Source organism: Bubalus bubalis, chromosome 5 (assembly GCF_019923935.1).
Source record: "Bubalus bubalis isolate 160015118507 breed Murrah chromosome 5, NDDB_SH_1, whole genome shotgun sequence".
In the NCBI taxonomy this organism is placed as follows: Eukaryota; Metazoa; Chordata; class Mammalia; order Artiodactyla; family Bovidae; genus Bubalus; species Bubalus bubalis.
In genome coordinates, this window is record NC_059161.1 from 30630578 (window position 1) to 30653283 (window position 22706).

Sequence of the window (22706 nt, forward strand, 5' to 3'; positions counted from 1 at the left end):
CCGCCCCGGCGGCCATCTTGGAAGCCCGGGAGGCGGTGCCGCGCAGGACTGAGCGGAAGTGCTCGGTTGCCCCTTCGCGGACCGAGCGAAACGCCGGCGCGGCAGCCACCCGCGTCCTCCTTCCCGCGGCCCTCGGGAGACCGCGTTCGGCCGCAGTGGACCGCGAGGTGCTGGCGGGCGGGGCGGGGCTGGGGTCGGGCGGGTGCCGTGGTCCTGAGGGGCGCGCGTGAGACTGGGGCAGGGCCGGACCCCCGGGGTCGCCGCGGTGACCGGCTCCAGTTCCCTGGCAGCGCGTCCTGGGAGGGGTCGGCTGCCTGCCCGGGGCCGTGGGACCTCGGTGTCCTCGCCGATCCAGGGCGGCCTGCGGGACTTGAGTAGGAAGCGCTGCGGTGGACTTGGGTCGCTCGGGGTCGAGTTCTGGCCCTTCTGCACACCGAAGATCCCGAGCGATCGGGCTGAGCCGCCCGACGGCGCCCCGCGTGCTGTCCCACAGCTGCCTCCGGAAACCTGCCCCAGGCCCATAGGCCTGGGAGCGTCCCTGGGCGCCTGCTACTCGGTCGGATTGGTCTCATTCCCGGAGATGTGTAAGGTGGAGCTCTCCTCGTAGGTGAATATAGGGCCCCCAGGTCTTGGTGATGCAGGTGTGGTGGAGACGGGAAGGTGGTCGTGCCCAGGGAAAGGAGCCGGCCGTGAGCCCTGGCCGAGCACTCGGGTGGGTGAGGTCTGGAAGGGCTTTTCAGCGAAGAGAACAACATCGGAGGATGAAAGTGTGGGAAATTACCAGGCTCGGGACCCGGGAGAAAGGGGGCAGGGGATGAGGGGAGACATAGAGGGAACCAAACGGTGCCAGGCAGGACTGTCCTCTGTGTGGGATGCGTCTGCGTGGGGACAGCTCCACAGACAGGTGCAGTATGACTCTGGTACTCTGCACACAAACCTGCATAAGTGATACTCCCGGTCTTTGTCTGGAACAGTTTGATCTTGTTTTTTTCTTTGTTTCCTTTGTGGCTGAGCCTGAGGCAGTGACATCCGATGGAGAACTTAACCCACTGCTAGCTCTGTGCATGGCCTCATGGATAACGGAGCCGGCAGTGGAGGGACAAGGCTCCCCTTCCAGGAGCTTGCATTCTAGAAGGAGGAAATAGAGAAATGAGGCAGAAAGCAGTCAGAAGTGATTGTCCCACAAAATAGAACAGGATGGTGTGATCTGAGGGACAGGCGCCAGTTGGACAGTCATGGAGGGCCTCTTTGAGGAGGTGGCCTTGGAACTGCAGAGGACTGCAGACACCCCAGCTGTGTGACGGCCACCCTGATTGGAAACAAGTCTGAACAAGGCCAGCTTACTGCCTTCCTCCTGGGGGTGCCTCTGGTTAGAACCGGGCCCCACACTGGTTCTAACAAGGCTGGCTGCTGACTCCCCACCAAAGGCCTGGGGGGTGGTGCTGAGATGCTGTGGCCCTGTTTCACAGACTGGAGTGGGGAGGGCCACAGTGGCCTGCGAGTCACGCCATAGACAGGCCATTTGATCCAAAGTTCACCTTCTTAATGTTGATGGGAGTTCAGCCAAGGCGTGGAGTTATGTTAATGTATATGTCTTATGTCAGGTGACCTGAAGTTGGTCAACATGTCGTGGGAAGATCTTGCACACATTCAGTTAAGAGAACGAGACTTAGAAGCGGTTGTCTCTGTGTAGGGCCTGCTTTAGAGGAATAGCAGGTGTTTTTCTAATGTTAATTTTAATACCTCAATTCAAGTAAAGGCATTTAAATGGTAGACACTTTAGTCATAAAAAAGTAAAATAGGGAAAAATTTGTATGGAATCGTAGGATAAATGATGTTACTGATACAGCTTTCTTCTGGCCTGACTTTGGTCTAAATAGCGTGGCTGGCCTTCTCTAATTTAGCCCTTTTGAGAATAGGAAATTTTCCCCAGTTGTATATAAAGGCAAACTTCCCCAAAAGACAGGGCTAGGAGCTACAGTTCACCGTGGCTCCCAGGAAAGCAAAGGGCATTTCTGGGTCTCCTTGGCACTCTACCCCTCCACTGCTGGGTTCCAGGAAATGGTGTTACGGAATCAGAGTAGATGTTCTAGCACAGATGTGCTGGTGCTTGTGGGACTGCTCAGATTATCTGCATATCAAAGTTGTACTGTTGACCCTTGAACAGCATGGGTTTGTACTGCACGGGTCCACTCTCGTGTGGATTTTTTTCATGAGAACAGTACCGCAGTACTGCACAATCTGTGATTGGTTGAACTGCAGGTCCAGAGACTGACTCTAAAGTTATACTTGGATCGTTGACTGCTGGGGCTGACGCCCCTGCGTTTGTTCAAGGACCCACTGCAATTGGTACTGTGTTCCATCTGGGATCTAGGATCATGTTGTGAGCCTGCTAACTAGCGGGTGCATTCAGGGAGGATGTGCAGATCCAGGCTCCAGCCTGGACGTGAAGAGGCCAAACAAGGGGGCGGCTCAGACTGTTGGACGCCTCAGGTGTCTGCCCAAATGGGAAGGGCTGCTGTGCCACCTTCCAGATGAGGAACGGTGGCTGCATGACCATACCACTCAGGGGCGGTGGACTCCATGTTGGAGTCCACTTCTGGTTCCCAGCCCTGCCATGGTGCCACAGGTGGGGAGGAAGCCACCCGTGGTACGGGGGCAGTGAGAGCTTGTCCCTAGCATCTTCACCAGCTTTGGACTGGCATGGCCTTCTGCCCTCTGCTTCCTTTTTGTTCTGCGGTTCAGGTGGGGGCCATGCTGGGCTGTAGGAGCCAAGGCCAGAGCTGCTCTTGACTTTGAGCAAGTGGCCTGGACTCTCTGAGGCTGATGTGCTGCTGTGGCATAGGGGTGATGGTGCCCACCCTTCTCTTGGCGATTTGGGCTCTCATGTGCTGAGTCCTCATGGAGTCGCGCGGTCACATGAAGTAGTCAGGAGCAGATAGGGTTACCTCCATGCACAGATAAGGAACTGGGACGCAGACAGACGGCTACTGGGAATCCTGGCCATGGAGTGGGGACCTGGTCTGGACAGGGCCTGGCACCGTGGGGAGCAGCCTGGACAGAGACCAGGTGGGGCCTAGAGAAGAGGGGCCACTTGGGAGCCTGTGGAGCGGCAGGAGGAGATGCTGGCAGTGGGCGAGTCTGGAGAGCCCTGGGGAGGTGGGCGTAGCCACCTGTGCTGCAGACTGGCCCCAGGGAATGTGTCCACAGGACTTTGCAGCCAGCGGGGCGGCCCTGGGACTGGTGGGAGGAGTGTGAGCAGGTGACAGGAGCGGAAATGAAAGTCCACCAGTGCTGCTTTGCATGTCACATGGCCTCCTGGCTCTCCACCAGAGCATGTCGCTGGCTTCTTTCTCTTTCCTGGATGACTCGTGGTAAAGACACAGGCCGGAAGCCTCCGTGTGTGTGAAATAGTGAATACTGGAAAAACCTGCTCAGTGGTGTTGATGGAAATAGGGCAGTGATTAGGTACTTGAATGCTGTTTATTTAGTATAAAAGTGTTTTGTGTTTTTCTTGGCTTACAGAATGTCTGAAGGTGACAGTGTGGGAGATTCTGTCCATGGGAAGCCGTCTGTGGTCTACAGATTTTTCACACGACTTGGACAGGTTGGTTTGGGGTTGCAGAGCTGTATACACATTTAAGGAGAAGGCAGTGGCACCCCACTCCAGTACTCTTGCCTGGAAAATCCCATGGACAGAGGAGCCTGGTAGGCTGCAGTCCATGGGGTCGCTAGGAGTCGGACACGACTAAACGACCTCACTTTCACTTTTCACGTTCATGCACTGGAGAAGGAGATGGCAACCCACTCCAGTGTTCTTGCCTGGAGAATCCCAGGGACGGCGGAGCCTGGTGGGCTGCCATCTATGGGGTCTCACAGAGTCGGACAGGACTGAAGCGACTTAGCAGCAGCATACACATTTAAATGAGACTTGACCCTGGGGCATTTCCCCATGGAGTGTAAGTGTCCTGGTAGCCCCCGTGGGGCGGGGGGGCAACTCCCTCAGTCTCACACTCACACTCAGAAGCATCTTGTCTTGAAGTAAGAAGCATCTTACTGTGAGGATGTTGGGTCTCCTGTGGTTCAGGCCACATACTTGTCTTCTGCGTTTTTTCAACAACTTTTAAAATGTGAAAAACCTTGATTCTTAGCAGACACGGTTGCCCTGCCTCTGCCCTCACTGTCCCCTTGCTTAGCCACCCACATCTACCCTTGTCCATGTCTTCTCAACCCCCTGCCCCCAGGTCTGCGCTCCATGGCGGGACCACCCCTCATGCCACAGCAAGGCCTATGAGCGTCTGTCTTGGAGGAAGAAGTCTGACTTGGTAGAGAATCGTACAGACTGACATAGGGCTCAGAACTAAAACTGTGTTAACTTTTAAAAGAAAAAAAAATAGCATCTGGAAAACTTGATAATTATTGAAGCCAGGTCATGGGCCTCTGTGGGCTCACATTCTCTCTTATGAATGACTAAAATTTTTCATAATTAGAACTTAAAAGTCGGAATTAATTTCAAATCAAAATGAGAATACAGACGTGTATATTAGTTAAATACTTACACAGATGTACACACGTACGTAGACATGTGTGAATCTAGGAATTTGGCCATTTGCTCTGCAGCTGTGTCCATTCCTCGCCCCCTGCCCCCCAACTGCTGGGTGGGCGGGACCAGCTCCAGGGTAAGTGGCTACGGGACAGGACCTGCCCCTGAGCCCCAGGTGCAGAGTGGTAACATTCCTCTGTCTCTGCTGTCCTCTCTGTCTCCCCACGATGGCCCCTCGGGCCGATGCTGTGGGGCCATCGGCTGTGAGAGAGATCTGTAATGTCTTTGGTTAAAGAACAAGTGCGTCTCCAGAACTGTCGCAAGTAACTTTTGGATTAATTGTAGTCACCGCTCGGCGCGAAGGTCAGCAGCAGGTGTGCTGTGCAGCGGGAACCCCCGGGGCGGCCATAACACAGTCTGTGTCCCTCCTAGATCTACCAGTCCTGGCTGGACAAGTCTACGCCGCACACGGCCGTGAGATGGGTGGTGACGCTGGGCCTGAGCTTCATCTACATGATCCGCGTTTACCTGCTGCAGGTCGGTGGGGCGGGACCTGGCCTGCTGTGCAGGTGGGAGGGTTGTTTCTCCTTCTGTCTCTGGGGTAGAAGTGTCCTGGTCTGCTCAGGGGACCTCCTGGTGCCCCTTGGCTGGGCCTCCTGGGGGCTGGGGACAAACTCATCTTCTGGACTGGCCACCTCATTCCCTGGGTGCATGAGACAGGTTGGCATCTGAGGAGGACCAGGTGAGATGACTGAGGGCTCTCCCAGGGGCCGGGCATCCTCCCTGAACCCTGCTGACTGCCTGGCTCCCAGGTGGCAGTCCCTGTGGACCCTGAGAGCAGGGAGGCTTAGGCCTCGTCTGGGGCTTTTTTCCCTGGGCAGGATAGCTGTTTCCTCCATGAGAGCAGACCCATCTTCCTGGGTGTCTCCCAGGTTAAGAAGGGTGGGTGTGAGGACAGGTACTTCACCCATTGGACACTGCCCTGCGTCCAGCCCTGGGGGAAACTCTTCCCTCAGCCGAGTGTAGAGACTCATCCTTGGTGGTGGTGCTTGTGCCTGTGTTTCCGGGAGGAAGCCTAACCCTGCTCAGTGCAGAGGTGGCAGGCCTGGAGCAGCTCTGCAGCAGGCACGGTTTGTGTTGGCAGTCTACAGTTAACGTTGTTTGCTGTGCTTGGGTTTAGGTGTTCTTAAGAAATTGGACCTTGGTCCAGTCTTCATGGAAAGAGTGACCTCGAAACCTTGAATTGGGGGATTAGGGCAGGATGGGGGTGTGTTTCGTACAGGCTAGTTTCCCAGGTTAGACTCACCAAGTCCATGCCTGATTTGACATCCCTCCAGCCTCAGCCCTGCCACCAGGAGCTGGGTAAACACTCAGCTGTTAATTTTTCACATCTAGGATTTTGTTGTCTCACTTGAACATTTTTTAAGGTATCAGGACATCAAATGCCAGCATGACAGATCTCAACTGGTTTGTGTGAAAACGTTTGGGCTTTTAGAATTGGTCATGCAGCGCAGTTCTGGTTCTCATTGGATAAACTCACTCCTTTAAGAATGAGCTGAGGACTTCCCTGGCAGTCCAGTGGTTAGGACCTCCAGTGTGGGGCCCAGGTTCGATCCTTGGTCGGGGAACTAAGATGCCGTGTGCCATGCGACCAAGAAGCCCAGTGGCAGACGTACGCCCTCCTCTGTGTCTCCTGAGGAAGGTTTTTCTCCGTAATACTCTGACTCGTTGGTTTCCTGATTTTCTGGTTTTGGATTTCTTCTGGGCAGAGATTGTGAGCAGTCCTCGCACGGTGTGTGTGGTGCCAGCCACCTGCTGCAGGGAGCTGAACTCTCAGGTCTTGGGCTGGTTCGGGGCCCGTGTCCAGGTTGGGGGCTGCTGGCGAGGACAGACCTGTGACCTGGGTGTGCAGCCTGGGTGTGTGGCTTTGTGAAGCACCCTGTTTCTGCTATCTTCTGGGGCTCTGGTGGCTTCAGGTTTTGGGTGCATTTAACCGGACGCTGGCTTGTCCATGCTCAAGACCCACAATGCAGCCTGAGATTCACTGTCACTGTGGTCGCTCACTGCTCTTCTGTCACTTGTTCTGAGCTTGTGTCCACGTGGGTTCAGTCCAGACGAGGACTGGGTTCGGGGTGGCCTTACTGACCATGTCTCTTCTCTTCTAGGGTTGGTACATCGTGACCTATGCCTTGGGAATCTACCACCTGAATCTGTTCATAGCTTTCCTTTCTCCAAAAGTGGACCCTTCGTTAATGGAAGATTCAGGTACAGTGAAGTGTGCCTCCTTTGCTCTTTGGAGAGAGTTGTGATTTTATGTGCTTCACAGAACTTTTTTCTCCAGAAACATTTGAAATCTCAACTTTGGAGACTGTTCTTTAGGTGTTTAAAATGTACTTGGAACTTCTGTGATCCTGGCAAGTTTGTTTGTAGAAGGACTTGATAAACCCTGTCACAGTCACAGGAGGTGGGCGCTTCTTCCTTTCTGTGTTTGGCAGATGAGGAAACTGAGCCTTGGGGCTCTGGAGCCTGTTCAGGGGTGGGATGGAGGGGTAGGGTGGGGGTGAGCCGGGGCCTGCCTCCTGGGCAGCTGGCCTCGCCAAGGTCCCCTCTCGCAAAAGCAGGCATCCATACTGGTTGGCGTGGCTCACTGAGGCCACTGGCCCCGATGTCCCAGGACAGTGGGTTGAAGAGTTCTTGGTTCTGGCTGCTCCTGGCATACCTGGGCCAGATGGAGGCCTCAGTGCATGCCTGCCAGCCAGCTGGGGATGAGGCGGTGCATGACCAGATGCTGAGGCCTTCATTTGGGCCAACGCTGCCATGTTGGTAACACCCGCTGCAGCTCCTGCGGAGCCCATGGGATCCTGCTCGTTGTGGCAGAGACACTGTCCAGACTGCAGGTCGTGACTAGAACAGTGTGTTTTCTCTGTGGAGTACCTGATGGAAATATCAAAGGAAACAACCGTTTCATTTACTGTTGCCATTTGGGGAATTAGAAAGCAAGAGGCATGTCTGTAGGCCTCAGTTTCTCCATGTGTCACTGGGGAGGGCACCTTCCTGGGTGGGGTGGGGTGGGATTCCTGGCTTGTGGCGGAGGGCAGCTGTCCCGAGCCCAGCACCCTCTCGAGCCAACACGGCTCCCGCCTCTGCCTGCTCGTGGCTGTGTGTGCTCATCTCTCCCCTTCCCTTCAGGTCTCATGTCGTCCGGTTGATGGGTTCCTGAAAATTGGCATGGGGTCAATTTTTTACACGATCTCTTGAAGTAGTCTTAACAAGAAATTCTCATACAAATCTAAAGCTGTGAATGTTTCTAAATCAGCCGAAATCCCCGTTTTGTAATTTGTTAAAGTCTGGGTTTCACGTGTCAGGGCTGTTGGTTCAAAGCCCTAGGGAGCTTAGAGCTGTAGGAAGGATGGGACTGCCTGCCTCACCCTGCTGACTCTGACCTTTCAGACGACGGCCCCTCATTACCCACCAAACAGAATGAGGAGTTCCGACCCTTCATCAGGAGGCTCCCAGAGTTTAAGTTCTGGTGAGTCCCTCATCCCCCGTGGTCCTGCCCCCGTGTTCCATCTCGCCCCACCCTTGTACCACCACCCATGCTCCTCCCCGTGTGTTCCCCCTTTTTCTTCCACACGGTCCTTCTCACGTGCTCTTCTCTGTGCTCCCCCCGTCCTGTGCTCCTCCCCCCATGCTCCTCCCCCCCCCGTGCTTGTTTCCACATGTGGCTCTGACCTGGGCAGGTGTTTTGGTTCTGGTGAGCTGGCAGCCTAGACTCCTCAGAGAAACGCCAGCTCTAGTGTGTTTCCCTGTCTTGGACGTTGTCTCACCCAGAATGTGAGATATGCCTGCTGGGCATGGAGGGTCCTAGGGGCCTCCAGGGCCCACCCTGCTCTGGGTTGCAAAGTAACATCATTGTACCTTGAAGCCACAAAAAGGGGGCTGCTTCAGGGTGGAGGGTCCTGGGTAGGTGACTGACTCAGCCTCTGGGGGTACGCTGCTCTGCACTGAGGGGACTAGCTCCCTCCCAGCTTGGTTCTTGGATGACCTGAGCACAGGGCAGGTGTTGGTGTGAAGAGGGGTTGACTTGTCTGTAGGCCTCCTGGAGGTGGTCCCATGTGTGTGATGTAATGATGAGTGTGAGAGGGGGTGGAGATGACCCCGCTGGCTGGGGAAGTGGGAGGGTCTGTGAGTGTGTCCGTCCTGTCCTGTGTCTTTGGCGTCTTCACCCTGCCCTCCTGGTGCGGGTGCAGCCCCAGTTGGGTGTGAAGTGCTGGGCCCAGGGCTGCTAGGGGAGGGGTGGGAATCAGGCGAGGCCAGGTCCTGTCTGCGCTCTGGGGTAGCCTTTGCGCGCTAGAAAGGGAGAGCCAGGTGCTCTTGAAGTAGGGCTGTGACCCTGGAGTGCTTGGCCCTGAGCTGGAGGGCGGGTGACCCTGAGGTCTAGTTGCACCTGTTTGACGGGTTGCTGCTTGGCCACTGGGGGACAGCCTGCCAGGCATGTGGGACTTGGGCTGGAGGCTTGGGACTGAGTTTCTAGACATGACCCTGCAGCACATGGCATCCCTGTCCAGCCACCAGCCTGAGCAGCACCAGCACCCCCACTGCTCATTTTACGCTTTGTGTCTGTGTCACATGTAGTACGTGACACATGCCACACGTAGCTCCCACCCCACTTCTGGAGGAGACCCCACCCCCCGGGGGTTGCCTCCTGTACTGACCACTGACCTCTCCTTCCGCAGGCACGCGGCAACCAAGGGCATCTTGGTGGCCATGGTGTGCACCTTCTTTGAGGCCTTCAACGTCCCAGTGTTTTGGCCCATCCTGGTGATGTACTTCATCATGCTGTTCTGTATCACCATGAAGAGGCAGATAAAGGTAAAGCTCAGGTGCTGCTGTGCCGTGAGACAGCATGCCTGGTATCAGGAGCTCTGAGCCAGGCTTCGGTCCGAGACACCGGGGCTGTGCAGTCTGGTGGGTGTGTGCGCTTGCCACTGGCATGAGCCACAGCTGCTGTGTCTGGTCCGTGTACAGGGCCAGGTCCTCAGCACAGCCTCAGGTCACACCCTCAGGTCTGGCACATCATCCAGGGGACAGTCAGGGCCCAGGATGCGTCATGTGATGCCACCATCACCCTAAGCCATACTTGGTGACAGGGCGGCTCCGCTTTGTCCTCTTCTCCCCCAATCCCAGGTCTCCAGCTTAGTAGTTCTAGTTTGTTCTGCACACAGGGTGGGGGTCACGAAACCTGTCCCCTACCCCTGGGGTTTCCAGCAGCTCAGCTAGCTCAGCCAGGCGGTAGGGGGACAGGGGTGTCTGAGGAGCCCTGGCTTCCCGCCTGCACGCAGCAAAGACGGGCTCAGAGCTGGAGGGGAGTTGGGCCATGGGGAGGCCATGCTGAGATGCTTCTGTCTGTCTGTCTCCCAGCACATGATCAAGTACCGGTACATCCCATTCACGCACGGCAAGAGAACATACAAGGGCAAAGAGGACGCGGGCAAGACATTCGCCAGCTAGACGGCCACCTGCTGCCTCATGGCGCCTTCTCTTCTCACATACAGTAGTTGAGTACAAGGGAGTTATTTTCTTTCTAAAAAGAAGCTTCGATTATTTGTAACTGAAGTATCAGGTTTTTGAAGAAACTGGCATTTAAACTGAATCGCATTGATTTATTTTCCAGCTGGTCAGGTGTGCAGACGCCGGACTTGTAGTGGAACGCAGGCTGGGGGACAGCCGGGCAGTCTGGGGAGGGTGGGTGGCCGGCCGGCCGGCTGGCGGTGGGGTCAAGCCCGCAGAGGGATCTAGGACGCCCGGCTGCTGCCTCTGAGGACGCCTGCCACCCGCGTGGAGGATGCGCGCCCACCGGAGCAGCCGCTCCCTTAGCTGCGGGTTCCAATGCCAGTTTCCCAGTTCATCTCACGGGAGATGTGTCGAGTTGGCCTCTACCATGATGACTCAAAACTTTGTTCTTAACCACCATGATTGCTTTTGAGGGCCTGGAATTACAAATATATATTTTAATTGTTTTGAGATTATTTTGACACCTTTCTTTGATACGTCAGGAGTTGTTTCAAGTGTGTTCTCGGCAGCAGCCCCTTTCAGAGGCATCTGGCAGGAGGGCCAGTGCCATGGGCTTTAACACACGGCTTCTCACTTTCTACAGGGAAACAACTTTAACCTGCATGTCAGCTTTTTTGATGTGATAAAAACCAATACTCGTAAACATTTTACTAAGTGACTTTTTAATTCCAACTTTATTAAAGACAATGTCCCCGCTCTCGTGTAGTCTCTATCTAACCCACCACAGCTCCTGCACCACGAGGGCCCACAGGGCGCCCAGCCGCCTGGGAGGTGGTCACACTGCCACGCCGCTGACTCCTGGCTCCAAGCGCCATTTCCATCTATCTCGGTTTCGGACCTCAAGTGTTCCCCTCATGGCTTCTTTTTTGCCAGTTTTTGCAAATCTGAACTAAGCAGCTCTTGCTTTTAAGAGGCCACATGAAGATCTTTGTGTACCTGACCCGAATTTTAAACTTCACACGTAAATGATGTTCAGATCAGTACCTGTTACCAGGCTGTGGCAGCTGCAGCGCTTGTGCTCTCGACTTGCTCACACTGTTGTCCCAGTAAGTGCACTGATGTGAGACTTGACGGGAACTTGCAGCCACTGGTTGACAGTGTGAGGATGGGGTTTAGGACCCACGGAGCCTCCCCCTGTGCTCCTACCTGCCTGGAGCAGGGCCTGCGGTCACAGCCCGTCTGTGGGGCTGACCTCCGCCTCTTGAGGAGGGCCTTGGCCACCAAGTCATGTGGAGAAGAGGCCCTTCCACATGGGTGTGTGCACCCCTCACAGCGTCAGCACACCAGCACTTCTGTGGAATTGGTGCTGTAAGGATGCCTACGCCAAAATCCAGTCTGCAGGATTTAAGCAGATCTAAAACCTGAAGATAACAAAGGTGGCAGGAAGCAGGCTGGCCACAGTGGTGAGTGGTGATGGCAAGCTGGCCGGCCCGCTAGGTGCTCCACGTGGGAGGAGACCCCTCTTGTGGTGAGGCCGGAACACACACTGCCGTGTTTTAGAATGGGAAGCAGACTTGACCATTCACTAGAAGGCATGTGCCAGAGGTGTTACAGTTGATGACAGCTTCTGGCTTTCTGGGAACAGTTGTGCTCCCGCCCTCCAAAGCCAGCTCCAGTGACAAGGGTGAAGCCTGTGGGCCTTCTGGGCTGCAGGATTATCATGCTGGGAAAGCAAACTGCTGGTGCTCGGCTCCAGGTCAGTCAGGCCCCGCCCTATGAGTGACTGGTTTGGGGAAGGGAGGGGCATTCTGAGGGTGGACTGGCCACCCAGCAGGTCCCCACCCAGCCTGCCCTGCAGGCCTGCATTAGCCAGGTTCAAGTCCAGGTCCGGCGCCCATCCTCCTGACACCTGGCATGGTATCACACATGACAAAAGTTTTGAGACTTTCTTGATGTCTGTGCAGGAGAAGTCGACAAGACTGCTCTTCCAGCAAGGGGTCAGCGGTAGTGCCGCAGGTAGACCAGCTTCTGGGGGAGGAACTTCTCCCTGCAGAGGGGACACTCCGTCTGGGGAGGAGGGGGGACAGTCACAGGCTGCACCCAGCACAGCATCTCCAATAAAACAGGGATGTACCCATGTCTCTTAGAGCATTTTTTGAGACATTGCAGGCGGTCGGGGCACATGGCAGGGACAGTGACCAGTGAGGGGATGGTCAGGCCACAGGTGATGTGGGATGGGGAGGGTGCTTGGCCATTGAAGGACCATGGCTACCCAGAGCCTCCCAGGAGTTCTGGGATGTGAACTTGAGTGTCCTGTCCCCACCCCTTGGGACTGGGTCCCTCCTGTGAGGGCACGTGCCCCACATGGGCTGTGTGGGAGGCAGTGCCTGTGTTCCTGGGGCCTCTGCAGGGCGGCCTGGACCCCGGGAGGAGGCTGCAGCACCCCCGCCCCTGGGGCCCTGTGGGCTGAGGAACCAGGCAAGCTGGGCCTCAGGCCCCCGGAAGAGATGGGGAGGTACACGGGGGCCCAGGGGCTGCCCCTGCCTGGAACCATTACAGGCCTACAAGCCAAGTCCCCTGCTCTGGCCCCCTGGCTTGCTGGACCCCACACTCCAAGGTCTCAAGGCTGAGCTCTGGCCCCAGGACTCTAGGGCCTGCCTTTCTGGGTCGGAGCTTCAGCTTCCACCAGCGCAGCGCCCTGACTCCAGACATTGCCCTGGGTCCAGCCTATCTGGAGGCTTCTAGAAGTACACCCCTACCCCAAATGACAGGTGGTTTTGGGGACAGGAACGCTCCAGGCGCCCACCTTGGTGTCGCTCCAGTGGGTTATACACTCCCAGCAGAACAGGTGGCCGCAGGGTGTGGCCGTCGAATGCCTGCGTTCCTCCAAGCACAGCGTGCACAGTGGGTTTCTGGAAACTGCTCTTTCCTCTGCATGGCTCCTGGTGGGAGTGGGTGGATGGGACACAACTCAGCCAGAGTCCTGCCGGGCACCTGGGGAGCCAGCCCCTGCCCCACACCGCCGCCCTGCCCCATGCACCTGCGGTGGGACAGGCTGCGCTGCAGCCTCCACTCCCTCCGGGCGCGCTGCCTCTGCTGGAAGCCGTAGAGCTGCAGGCCCGTGGCCAGCGCCAGGTGCAGCAGGGACACCAGCCCCAGCAGCTGGTAGCTGGCGCGAACTCGAGGGTCCTCGGCAAGCGGGCGGCGGACACGGAGCTGTCAGAGACCCGGGGGACAGTCAAATGTTCAGAGGGCACGAGGTATTGAGCAGCCCAAGGGCCCAGCCTTCGGGTGGGATTAAGCCAAGCCTGCCCGCAGGAGTGCCTGGTGGGCCCAGCACTGAGCAAGGAGGGTGGCGATGGAGCCTGCAGGTTACTGGTTGCAAGCGAGGCATCGTGGGAAGGGGACTGCTAGGCACCCAAGCCTCACAGAAAAGGAACCAGCAAAGAGGCCTGAGCGGGGGAGCCCTGCGGACGGCAGGGGAGCCCTGCATGGCGGATCTGCTATTCAGCCCCATCTGGAAACAAGCTCCTGCTTGTATCAAGGCCCTGGGCTTACCAGGTGACTCTCTGCAGGCTGGGACTCCCAGCCACATCCTCCAGTGGAAAGCTACTTGCCCTCCACTGCTGTCTGCTTCCCTAGCTGGGAGCAGGGACTGTCAGGGTAGCCAGACCAGCCAGAGCCCAAGAGGTGGGGCCCTGGTGTCTGTGGAGGAAGAGCCCCCGTGGCTGCCCCGAGGCCCCGAGTGGGCTGCAGTAGCTCGACAGACACCTGACGCAGCAGGCAGTGTGAGGGCAGTGAGCGCTGGAGCTGGGAGGAGGGCGCAGAGGCACTGGACACCCCTGCCAGGGGAGGCCAGTGGTGGGGAAGAGCCTGGAGACCCTCGGGAGGCGGGGCCCAAGGGGAGGCCTTCTGGATGAACCTTGAAGCCAGGGCATCAGCTGAGACCCAGCAGGGTTGGAGTCCCTGTGGTGGGTGAAGACCATCAAACCTCCCCAGGTGGGAGGCCAGCAGGGATGCTGGTGGCAACGGGGTCCATGTGGTTGCTATCTGGTCACCCTCGGGGGATGTCCCCAAACCTGACCCTCTGTCAGGACGGCCTGGATGGGGTGGGCATAGGGCCCAGGAGCCCGGGTATACAGCAAGGTGGCCACAGGTGCTGGCAGTGGAAAAAAGACTCACCCCACCCTCCTCAGGGTTTTTGGAAACCAGACTTCCTCCGGTCTTTTAGTAAAACAGGACCCGACAAGACCCATGCTTCCAGTGGGGATTTCAGCTCCGGCCCTGTGACTGCTTGCGGGCATAGTCCCCGAAGAACAGCCTCCGCAGACCAGCCAGACCTGTTACTTACGTAGGTGATGCCTGTGAACCTCTTGGCCAGGTGGTAGAAGGCACCATGGATGTAGAACCAGGCCACGTGGAGACGTTGGAGGCACCCGAGGCCCTGCTTGAGTGCTGACACGGCCCGCAGGAGCACCCCCTGCTGCTGTTCCGTCAGGCCGGCCGTGCAGCGGTGCACCCAGCGCCTCATCCCTGACTGGCTGCTGGGGGCCAGGCTGCCCCGCAAGGGCCAGGCGCCATCGCTGGTGGCCTGCAGCTCGTGCTCCAGGTGGAGCAGGGCCTTATCCAGCAGGTAGGGCAGGACGGTGTGCAGCGCCACCAGGATCCCGCGTCGCAGCCTTGAGGGCACGTGGCGCTGTGACGGGCCCACCTGCACGACGCTGACGTATTCCTCCCCAAGGGTCTGGTAGCCTGCAGGGAGAGGGGCCTCTCAGCGATCTCCTCTACCGGGGCCCCACCTCCCCTCCAAAGGATGATCCTCACAGCCCACGCCCTGTGGTAGGGCGCAGTGCTGGGACCCCTCTCGGGCCACGGGTTCAGCTGCGGAGAAACAGTCCCAGACAGACGTGACAGGGAACCTCAGGGCTTCCAGAGGCCTGGCCTGGACTCAGGGCCTGGCCCCCACCTAGGGAGGGGTTTGGGCCCCTTCCTTCCCAGAGGCTGCATGCGGGCCAGTTGGGGGACACTGTGAAGCACCTCCAGAAAGCTCCCTTTGCAGGCAGCTCTCTCCTGTCGTCGGGGCCCCTCGGGAGGTCGCACTGTGGCCGCTACCTGCTAGTGTGGTGAGGCTGAAGTAGGCGAGATCCGACACCAGCTCTACCTCTCTCCTCCACTCCAGCCACTTCTTCGCACCTAAGAGGAGGAACTGTATGTGTTATTCCTGAGGGGCTGGGGGCTGTGGGGCATGAGGATCAGAACGATCTTTGCTCCTGCTGCCCAGGCTCAGCCCTGTAGCCCCTGACTTGCCCCCTACACTCTGCTCGCTGCCTGGACTCTCGCGCTGTTCACTCTTTCCATTGACACCTGCCTCACCTGGGCCCTGAGTGTCCTGAGAACCTACCCACCTGCAGCCATGCCCCCTCCAGGATCCACCTAGGCATCTGCTCTAGAACCCAGGGAACCAAAAGGACAGGCAGTGTAATACAGTGACCAGCATCAAACCCGAGTTCCCACACTGCTGGCTGTGAGCTCAGGTGAGTTATATCTCTGGGATCCCCATTTTTCTGTCTCTGAGGAGGGTAATAGCAGCAGGTCCTCCAGGCAGGCATGTGTTAAAACGAGTTAATGTTCTGAAGCACGGAGAGCAGTGTCTGACATGGAGTAAGTGAATCTGTTAGCAAAATTAACACACGGGCCATTTGTTTTGATCCTGTCGTGTTACTCTCTTGCTCAAGGCCGGCCCATGGCCACCCGGCCCCAGTGTACAGTCCAGCTTCCCTTCAGCTGCTCCGAAGGAGCCCGCTGTCGGCTGGAATCTACCCCACGCTCTTGCCCCTACACTGGACTCCAACGCCCCTGCTCCACGGTAGCCTCGTGTCAGCAGAGCCGTGAACTCTTCCGCGCCTGGTGCCTGGCCTCCAACGCCGCCCTCTGCAGCAGGGGTCAAAGACCAGAGCACCTGCTCCTTCCTTCAGCTCAGGTCTCGGGGGGCGCACAGGGTCAGGCCGAGCCTGCAGAGGGCTGACCAGCGGGCCTGGGGCTCGTCTCCCCGCCTCGCGCCCCCACGGCCCCCGCAGCGGCCCTCACCTGCCAGGTTGTGTAGGGCGCCGCCCGCCGCGCTCCGCAGCCCGCCGCGGTAGTAGTCGTCCTTCTGCGCCGCGCGGACCACCTCCGGCGGGCTGGCGACCGCGGAAGCCATGGTCAAGGGTTGCAGGGCCGCGGGGATCTTGGGGACCAGGGGACGGGGAGGCGACGCAGGGACCCAGATAGCCACGCCCACGCGGCGGCGCCAGATGACAGAACTGGGCTCGGCGTGCGGCGCAGACCTTGAGCGTCACCGAGGGCGGGGCCTGGGGCGGGGCGGGGTTGACTGAGCCGCGTGGTCAGAGCGGCGCGAACCTGCCTCAGGGTACACACGCGGGGCTGGAGGGGGCGGGTGAGCCGGGGACTGGTGAGCGGCACAGTGTGGGAAGTGACCGCGGGGACAGCCCCCATAAACTGGGAGAAGCGTCAGAGCCACAGCAGGTGCTGACTCCTCTTGGTGGGGCACTTGGTCGCCCCCGGGGCCGGAAGTAAGGTGGGCTGTGGTCTCCCCCCCTCCCTGCAGTTCTCTCTGAGGGGCGCTGGCGCCCCTGTGTTCTAATACCCGCGACGCGCCTGTGGGCCCAGGGAAGGTGCTCTGGGGCCCGGGAGAGGGCAGGGAGCGCGGATTCTTGAACCACGGTGTTTATACTAGCGGCTGCCCCACACGTGCAGACCCCCGACTCCTCTCAGCTGCTCTCAGAGCAGGGACCAAAGAGGGCCGCGGGGGTGAGGGGCGGGGGGTGGGGAGACTGGGAGGCCACGCACCAGAGGGGACAGAGCTAGGAGATCCCGGTGCCCAGGCACAGGCCACAGCTGGACTTGAGCTGCAGTTCAGGGCCCAGAGAGGGGCCTGGGGAGAGGGCAGTGAGAGGAGGCAGTTGGGGTGCCTTAAGGGCTCTGGGTCTGGAGCAGGTTGTGTGTGTGTGTGTGCTTGCTGTCTGTCCAACTCTTTTTGCCACCCCATGGACTGTCGCCCGCCAGGCTCCTCTGTCCATGGAATACTCCAGACAAGAATGCTGGAGTGGGTTACCATTTCCTCCTCCAGGGGATCTTCGCCACCGAGGGATCAAACCAGAGTCTCCTGTGTCTCCTGCATTAGCAGGCGGGTTCTTTACCACTGAGTCACTTGAGAAGTGAGCAGGCCATCAGTTCAATGACTCGGTTGTGTCCGACTCTTTGTGTCCCCATGGACTGCAGCATCAAAGTGTCTGTATGTGTGCCTCATGCCTCAGTGGAGGGGGGTGTAGGGGCGCCCCACAAGGACCAGAGGGCCTTGTCCTTTCGGACCTAAGGGGTAGGAGAGAAAGGAGGCAGGTGACCTGAGGGGATGGGGGAACCACCAGGGCCCTGACTTTGGTTGGGAGGGTGTGGGCTGAGACGGGTTGCAGCTCCTGCCTTACTTTTGCTCCCACATGGATGTTGCTATGGGTATGTGCCCAGACAGCACAGCTCAGCTGCACGGAGCCAGCCTGGGGACAGACTCAGGTCTTGTCGGGCTCCACCAGGTGCAGGCAGGCCCCACCTAGAGGGAGGAGACAGGACCTGGGTGGTCCCACAGTCCCTCCTGCTACTGAAGCCCCAGTGACCCTTGGAGTGGTGCCCTTGTCTGTGTACCCTGGTCACAGAGGCCACCCACTGCTTTGGTTTGTAGTCCGGGGTGGACCCTCAGGCAGAGGCCAGGTGGAGACACAAGCCTCACTAGTTTCTGGCCAACTCTCGTGAGACACGCTGACCCCAGAGACGCCCTGGCCTGTGGGTTTGCACAGACAGACAGTGTCCACCAGCACCAAGGTTGATTTGAAGAGGTTTTGTCCCCTTCCTCAGGGTTACCATCTGGTTCCTTCAGAACTGTGAGGGGTGGGCCTAAGCTGGATCACCTCCCCCACTGGCTGGTTCCACCTTCCTGCCTCGCACTGCATGTCCAGGTCTTCCCACCAGCACTGCCACACTGGGCAGGGCAAGGCCAGAAACTGTTACTGTGTGACCATTCTCAGGGAAGTGGGGCCTGGGATCCAGCTGGGTTCAGGCCACCCCCGGTCTCTTCACGTGCCATGGAGATGGTTAGTTGGGATCCGAGGGCCCCAACTGTGACTTGAGTTTTTTAGGAGGAGGGTCAGAGCCCAGAATGGCCAGCAGGTGGCGCCATCAGCCCACCTGCTCCGCCAGGGTAGCGGTAGACTTGTAGAGGACTGGGTAGTGAGTCTCACCCTGAAGAGTGACTCTGGATCAAAACCAAAGGAGTGAGGCTAGCAGGGTGCAGAGATGGCCACATGACCAAGGAGGGGGATGAGACAGTTTCAGAAGGAAGTCGAGGTGGACGGGAAGTCCCAGCCTGGTCAAGTGTCAGTTGTCCTTGTCCTCTGGTGGTCAGGCAAGTTGGAGCCCCGGGCGTGCGATGGTCTCTTGCTGGAGGCCTCACCATGTGACTTCTGACCAACTCTGGCTCCTGCGACAGGAAGGGGAAGACCTGCAAGGACTTGGCCACTGGGACCAGGCAGATATCTGACCGGGTGTAGACCCCACATGGGGCCTAGACGTCCTCTACTTCATTTGGCTCCCGTTCTGCAGAAGCAGCTGAGCCAGGAACCTGCTGTGACCTCAGCTATGTAACCTCATCTACAGGAACTCACCTGCTCCCTCTGACACCCCTGGGCTTCAGTTTTCTGGTCTGCGGAATGGGGATGCAGATATAAGGAGCTGATGCTTATAAAGTGCCTATTTTGTGTGTATCTGCAGCTGCAAGCTTGGGCAGGGCTGGGGCTGGGTCAATGGGAGTGGGATCCTCACCTCGCCACTGAATTCAGTCACTTCCTCACACTGTCAGATTGGTCCCTCTTTCGGGACACTTGCTATGGCCCCTCATTGAGCTCAGCATGGGGGGCAGCCCTATGCACACTCTTGTTTCCCCTGCTCATCTCCCACCCTCCTCCAGCCCCACTCAACAGCCCAGTGGTCAGGCTGGCCAGCTGATCTGTGTCCCTCTGCTGAGAGACCAGCTTCACTGGATACACCTTGCTTGGGCAGCTGCTGTGCCCTCGAGCCTGGCTCAGGAATACCTGTCCAGAGAAGGAAGGAGAGGCATGGTGGGTCAGCTTGCAGCACTTGATTGTTGCCAAGGTGGTTCGCTGTGTGACCCCCTCCTCCCAAAGCTCCAGGGCATGGGGTCCTCCAAGCATGGCAGGATACCTGGCTGGGTGCACCGCTGCCCTGGGACTGGGGGTGGTCTTCTCCCAGCAGAACCTTTCCTGGAACCCTGGATCCCCTGGCACATCCTATAGTGGGGAGCAGGTGCTTCTCATTGTCTGAGGATGGCTGAGGAGCCAGTGAGGCTGAGATGCCAACCTGGGGGTGGCGTGGGGAGACGCAGATGGCTGGGGACCCTGGGTCAGCTGTGCTGTCGGGCCTGGGTCCTTGACTGAGCAGGCACTTTGTGGGGCGTGGAGCAGAGGTGCGCACTAATGCCTCTGGTGGGGAAGTGGGGGTAGAGTCGGGGGTGGGCTGCTGCAGTTCTGGCCCCAGGTGTGGGGCTGGACTGGCCCAACTCCCCCCTTCCCTACAGCGGGAGGGACTGGCCCTTAGGGTGCCAGGAGAACAGGTTCCTCTAGCCAGTGGTGCTGCTGGGCTGGGAGCACACCTTACCCGCCAGGCAGCTGCCTTCTGTGGGTGGCCCCCCAGAACTGAGTTGGGACTCCCACCAGCCCCTGGGACAAAAGCCTCCCCAACTCCCCCGACCCCCCATCACAAGACCCAGAGCAGTGCCTGGCCAGGGGCTTGTTGGGAGAGGGGACGGGACAGGGGCTGCCTGGGGCTTGAGCTGGCCTGGGAAGTAGTGTCGAGAGATTTTGGAGCACAGGCACTGGCCAGGGACTCTGCCAGTGGCCAGGGCCAGTGTGATTCCTGGCTCAATGGGGTGCTTGGACTTGGGGGCCCTGGGCCTCTATCAGGCTTCAAGGGGGAATGGGACAGGAATCTGGGGCTTGAGGGACCAACGTGGGAAGTGGTACCATCCTTGTGGCAGAGCTGCGACTGAGCTCGGAGAGGCCATGCCTAGTCCAAGGCAGGTGCAAGGTGAACCCCAAGTCTGCCTGGTCCCACATCTGGATCCTGATGGTTTTGCCTGATGCTGGGGAGAAGGTGGAGGTGTGAGAGCAGCTGTCATCCTAGGGCTGAGCTGGTTGATAACTGGGGCCTGGACACTAAGGGCCCAAGGGAAAGGTGATCTCGGGGGACTTCCTGGAGGAAGAGGTTTTGCACTGGCATGTGAGAGAGGGGCTCCACCCACACCAGAGCCCATTCTTCCAGCCTCCCAGGGGGAAAGGGAGGTAAGACAAGCCAGGACCCTGCAAGGTGGGGTACCCTCCACAAGACGGAGGATCCATGGGCACCAGGCAAAGCCAGGGAGGCCTAAAGAGGGTGGCCTGAGAAAGGCCCCTGGCTGGGCACAGGTCACCCACACACACTCCCGTGACTCCAGCCCAGAGAGTGGCATCCGCTAGGGGTGCCGCATGTGGACAGGCTCAGGGAGGTCAATCCTGTCCTGGGAGCTCATCTGCTGGAGGCTCCCTGGAGAAGTCCCCCCTACCCCGTGTCACTGTCTCCATCACAGTGTCCTCCTAACGGGGCGGGCACTGGGGCTGCCACCTTTGCGCTGTAGATGTGACCTCAGCAGGTCCTCACCGGCCTTGGCCTCAGGATCCTCACCTGCCAAATGGGGGATAGGAAGTCTTACCCGCTGGCCCTGGGAGCCCCCAGGCTCTGCGTGTGTGCAGTGCAGGCAGCACGGGGCAGCCCGAGGGTTGATGTTCCCCTCGCTGTGGTTCCCCTCGTGAGCGGCCTGGGGCTGAGTGGCTCAGGGTTTGCAGGGAGGTGGGGCAGCAGGTGGTAAAGGCCTCAGGGGTTTGCAGGCTTCTCAGAAGCAGAATGCTTTGTCTGTGACTCCAGTGATGGTCCAGAGGACGTCTCCTGTCTGGCTCCCTTGTCTGTTCCCAGTGGGCGTCCGGTGGGCAGCAGCGCTTGGGGGTCTGTGTGGACTGAGCTGCGAAGCCAGGGTGAGTGGATGAGACTGGATGTGCAGCGGGCACGGTCCCCAGCTTGTGCTCGTCAGAAAGTGAGGCCGTGGTCTGTCTCGCCAGCCCCACCGCTGGCCGGGGCTCTGGAGGGAACTGCGCTGGTTTGGACCTCCAAGTCCACTTGGTTCTGAATTTGGGTTTGGGGCACAGGCTGTCCTGACTCACGGTGGCTAGTAGCTGCCAATGACCAGCTCTTCCCACAGCCCCTCTGCAGCCTTGAGGCTGCACTGAGCACCCCCAAGGAGGGATGTTTACTCTCGAAGTAGAAGAGCTGAGGCTACTGAAGGCCCGCAGCCTCCTCACCTGGGATGTGAGGGTCAGAGAGCGACCAGGGCCTGGGGACTGCAAGTGCACTGCGGGGCTCCCCAGGCAGAAACGCAGGAGTGCGGTCCGGGGGCTTCTTTGGTGAGCACCCGGGAAGGCATTGTGTGGACAGAGTGGCTCCCATCTGTTGGAGGCCAGGGGTCGGGAGCTGAGTCCCTCGCAGGAGGCTCTGGGTGCTGTGTGCATCCACAGGCTCCCTGATGTGGCCTGTCTGGGGGCTGTAAAATGACAGTTTACAGTGGAACCTGCCAAGACCCATCCCCGAGACCGGGCTGAGGGGGAACCCCACGAGGTGTCTTTAGTGTTCTCCCCCTGTGCAAGTCTTCCCTTGCATTTGGGAGCTGTGGCCACGCCCTCACTGCCCAGTGCCACCCAGTGCCCTCTTTACTGACTGGCGCACAGCTGACCAGTTGTCTTCATCCTACCCGGTACCCCCAGGGTGCTCTCTGGTGGTGTTCAGTGCTCATCTTTGGTTTTAGTTATTTTTCAGAATGCATAGAGTGTTTTGTTGCAATCACCTTAAAAGCTTTTTAAATACAATTTTAAAGATTATACTCCATTTATAATTATTACAAAATATTGGCTGTATTCCATGTTGTACAATATATCCTTGTAGACTGTCTTACACTGAATAACTTGTACCTCCAAGTCCTCTGTCTCCATATGATCCCTCCTCCCCACCAGAAACCATGAGTTTGTTCTCTATACGCTTAGTATAATCTCCAAGTCCATCCATGTTGCTGCAAATGGCATTATTTCATTCTTTTTATGGCTAATATTCCATTGTATATATGTAACATGCATGCACGGAGAAGGCAATGGCATCCCACTCCAGTACTCTTGCCTGGAAAATCTCACGGATGGAGGAGCCTGGTAGGCTGCAGTCTATGGGGTCGCTAAGAGTCGGACACGACTGAGTGACTTCCCCTTCACTTTTCACTTCATGCATTGGAGAAGGAAATGGCAACCCACTCCAGTGTTCTTGCCTGGAGAATCCCAGGGATGGCGGAGCCTGGTGGGCTGCCGTCTATGGGGTCGCACAGAGTCGGACACAATTGAAGTGACTTAGCAGCAGCAGCAACATGCATGCATGCATGCTCAGTCGCTTTAGTCGTGTCTGACACTTTGCAATCCTATGGACTGTAGCCTGCCAGGCTCCTCTGTTCTTGGGA

General features: G+C 58.2%; 2 protein-coding genes across 4 annotated transcripts; one reads left to right on the forward strand and one right to left on the reverse strand.

Annotated features, from left to right (window-relative positions):
* The first annotated feature begins 4 nt into the window (after positions 1 to 4).
* Positions 5 to 10567, forward strand: RER1 (retention in endoplasmic reticulum sorting receptor 1). 2 transcript variants are annotated; one of them, XM_006044649.4, is made up of 7 exons: positions 5 to 167; positions 3526 to 3607; positions 4976 to 5080; positions 6709 to 6808; positions 7994 to 8072; positions 9280 to 9415; positions 9965 to 10567. In XM_006044649.4, the coding sequence occupies exons 2-7, from the start codon at positions 3527 to 3529 to the stop codon at positions 10052 to 10054; spliced, it is 591 nt and encodes a 196-aa protein (XP_006044711.1). In that variant the 5' UTR covers positions 5 to 167; position 3526; the 3' UTR covers positions 10055 to 10567. The 2 variants fall into 2 exon arrangements, with proteins under 2 accessions (XP_006044711.1, XP_025141561.1); XM_025285776.3 differs by lacking the exon at positions 5 to 167 and adding an exon at positions 247 to 607.
* A 195-nt stretch (positions 10568 to 10762) lies between these two features.
* PEX10 (peroxisomal biogenesis factor 10) lies at positions 10763 to 16366 on the reverse strand. 2 transcript variants are annotated; one of them, XM_006044651.4, is made up of 6 exons: positions 16145 to 16365; positions 15170 to 15250; positions 14409 to 14809; positions 13098 to 13273; positions 12864 to 12999; positions 11904 to 12124 (listed from the first exon to the last, which is right to left on the reverse strand). In XM_006044651.4, the coding sequence occupies exons 1-6, from the start codon at positions 16254 to 16256 to the stop codon at positions 12056 to 12058; spliced, it is 975 nt and encodes a 324-aa protein (XP_006044713.1). In that variant the 5' UTR covers positions 16257 to 16365; the 3' UTR covers positions 11904 to 12055. The 2 variants fall into 2 exon arrangements, with proteins under 2 accessions (XP_025141560.1, XP_006044713.1); XM_025285775.3 differs by lacking the exon at positions 13098 to 13273 and having other exon boundaries at positions 10763 to 12124; positions 16145 to 16366.
* Positions 16367 to 22706: the final 6340 nt, after the last annotated feature.

Coding starts and splice junctions, on each gene's coding strand:
- PEX10 (XM_025285775.3), bottom strand. CDS start 16,256: ATGGCTTCCGCGGTCGCCAGCCCGCCGGAGGTGGTCCGCGCGGCGCAG. Junction 15,251..16,144: donor CGCCCTACACAACCTGGCAG/GTGAGGGCCGCT, acceptor TCCTCCTCTTAG/GTGCGAAGAAGTGGCTGGAG. Junction 13,000..14,408: donor GGTTCACAGGCATCACCTAC/GTAAGTAACAGG, acceptor CACTCCCACCAG/GAGCCATGCAGAGGAAAGAG.
- RER1 (XM_006044649.4), top strand. CDS start 3,527: ATGTCTGAAGGTGACAGTGTGGGAGATTCTGTCCATGGGAAGCCGTCT. Junction 5,081..6,708: donor TCCGCGTTTACCTGCTGCAG/GTCGGTGGGGCG, acceptor CTTCTCTTCTAG/GGTTGGTACATCGTGACCTA. Junction 8,073..9,279: donor CTCCCAGAGTTTAAGTTCTG/GTGAGTCCCTCA, acceptor CTCCTTCCGCAG/GCACGCGGCAACCAAGGGCA.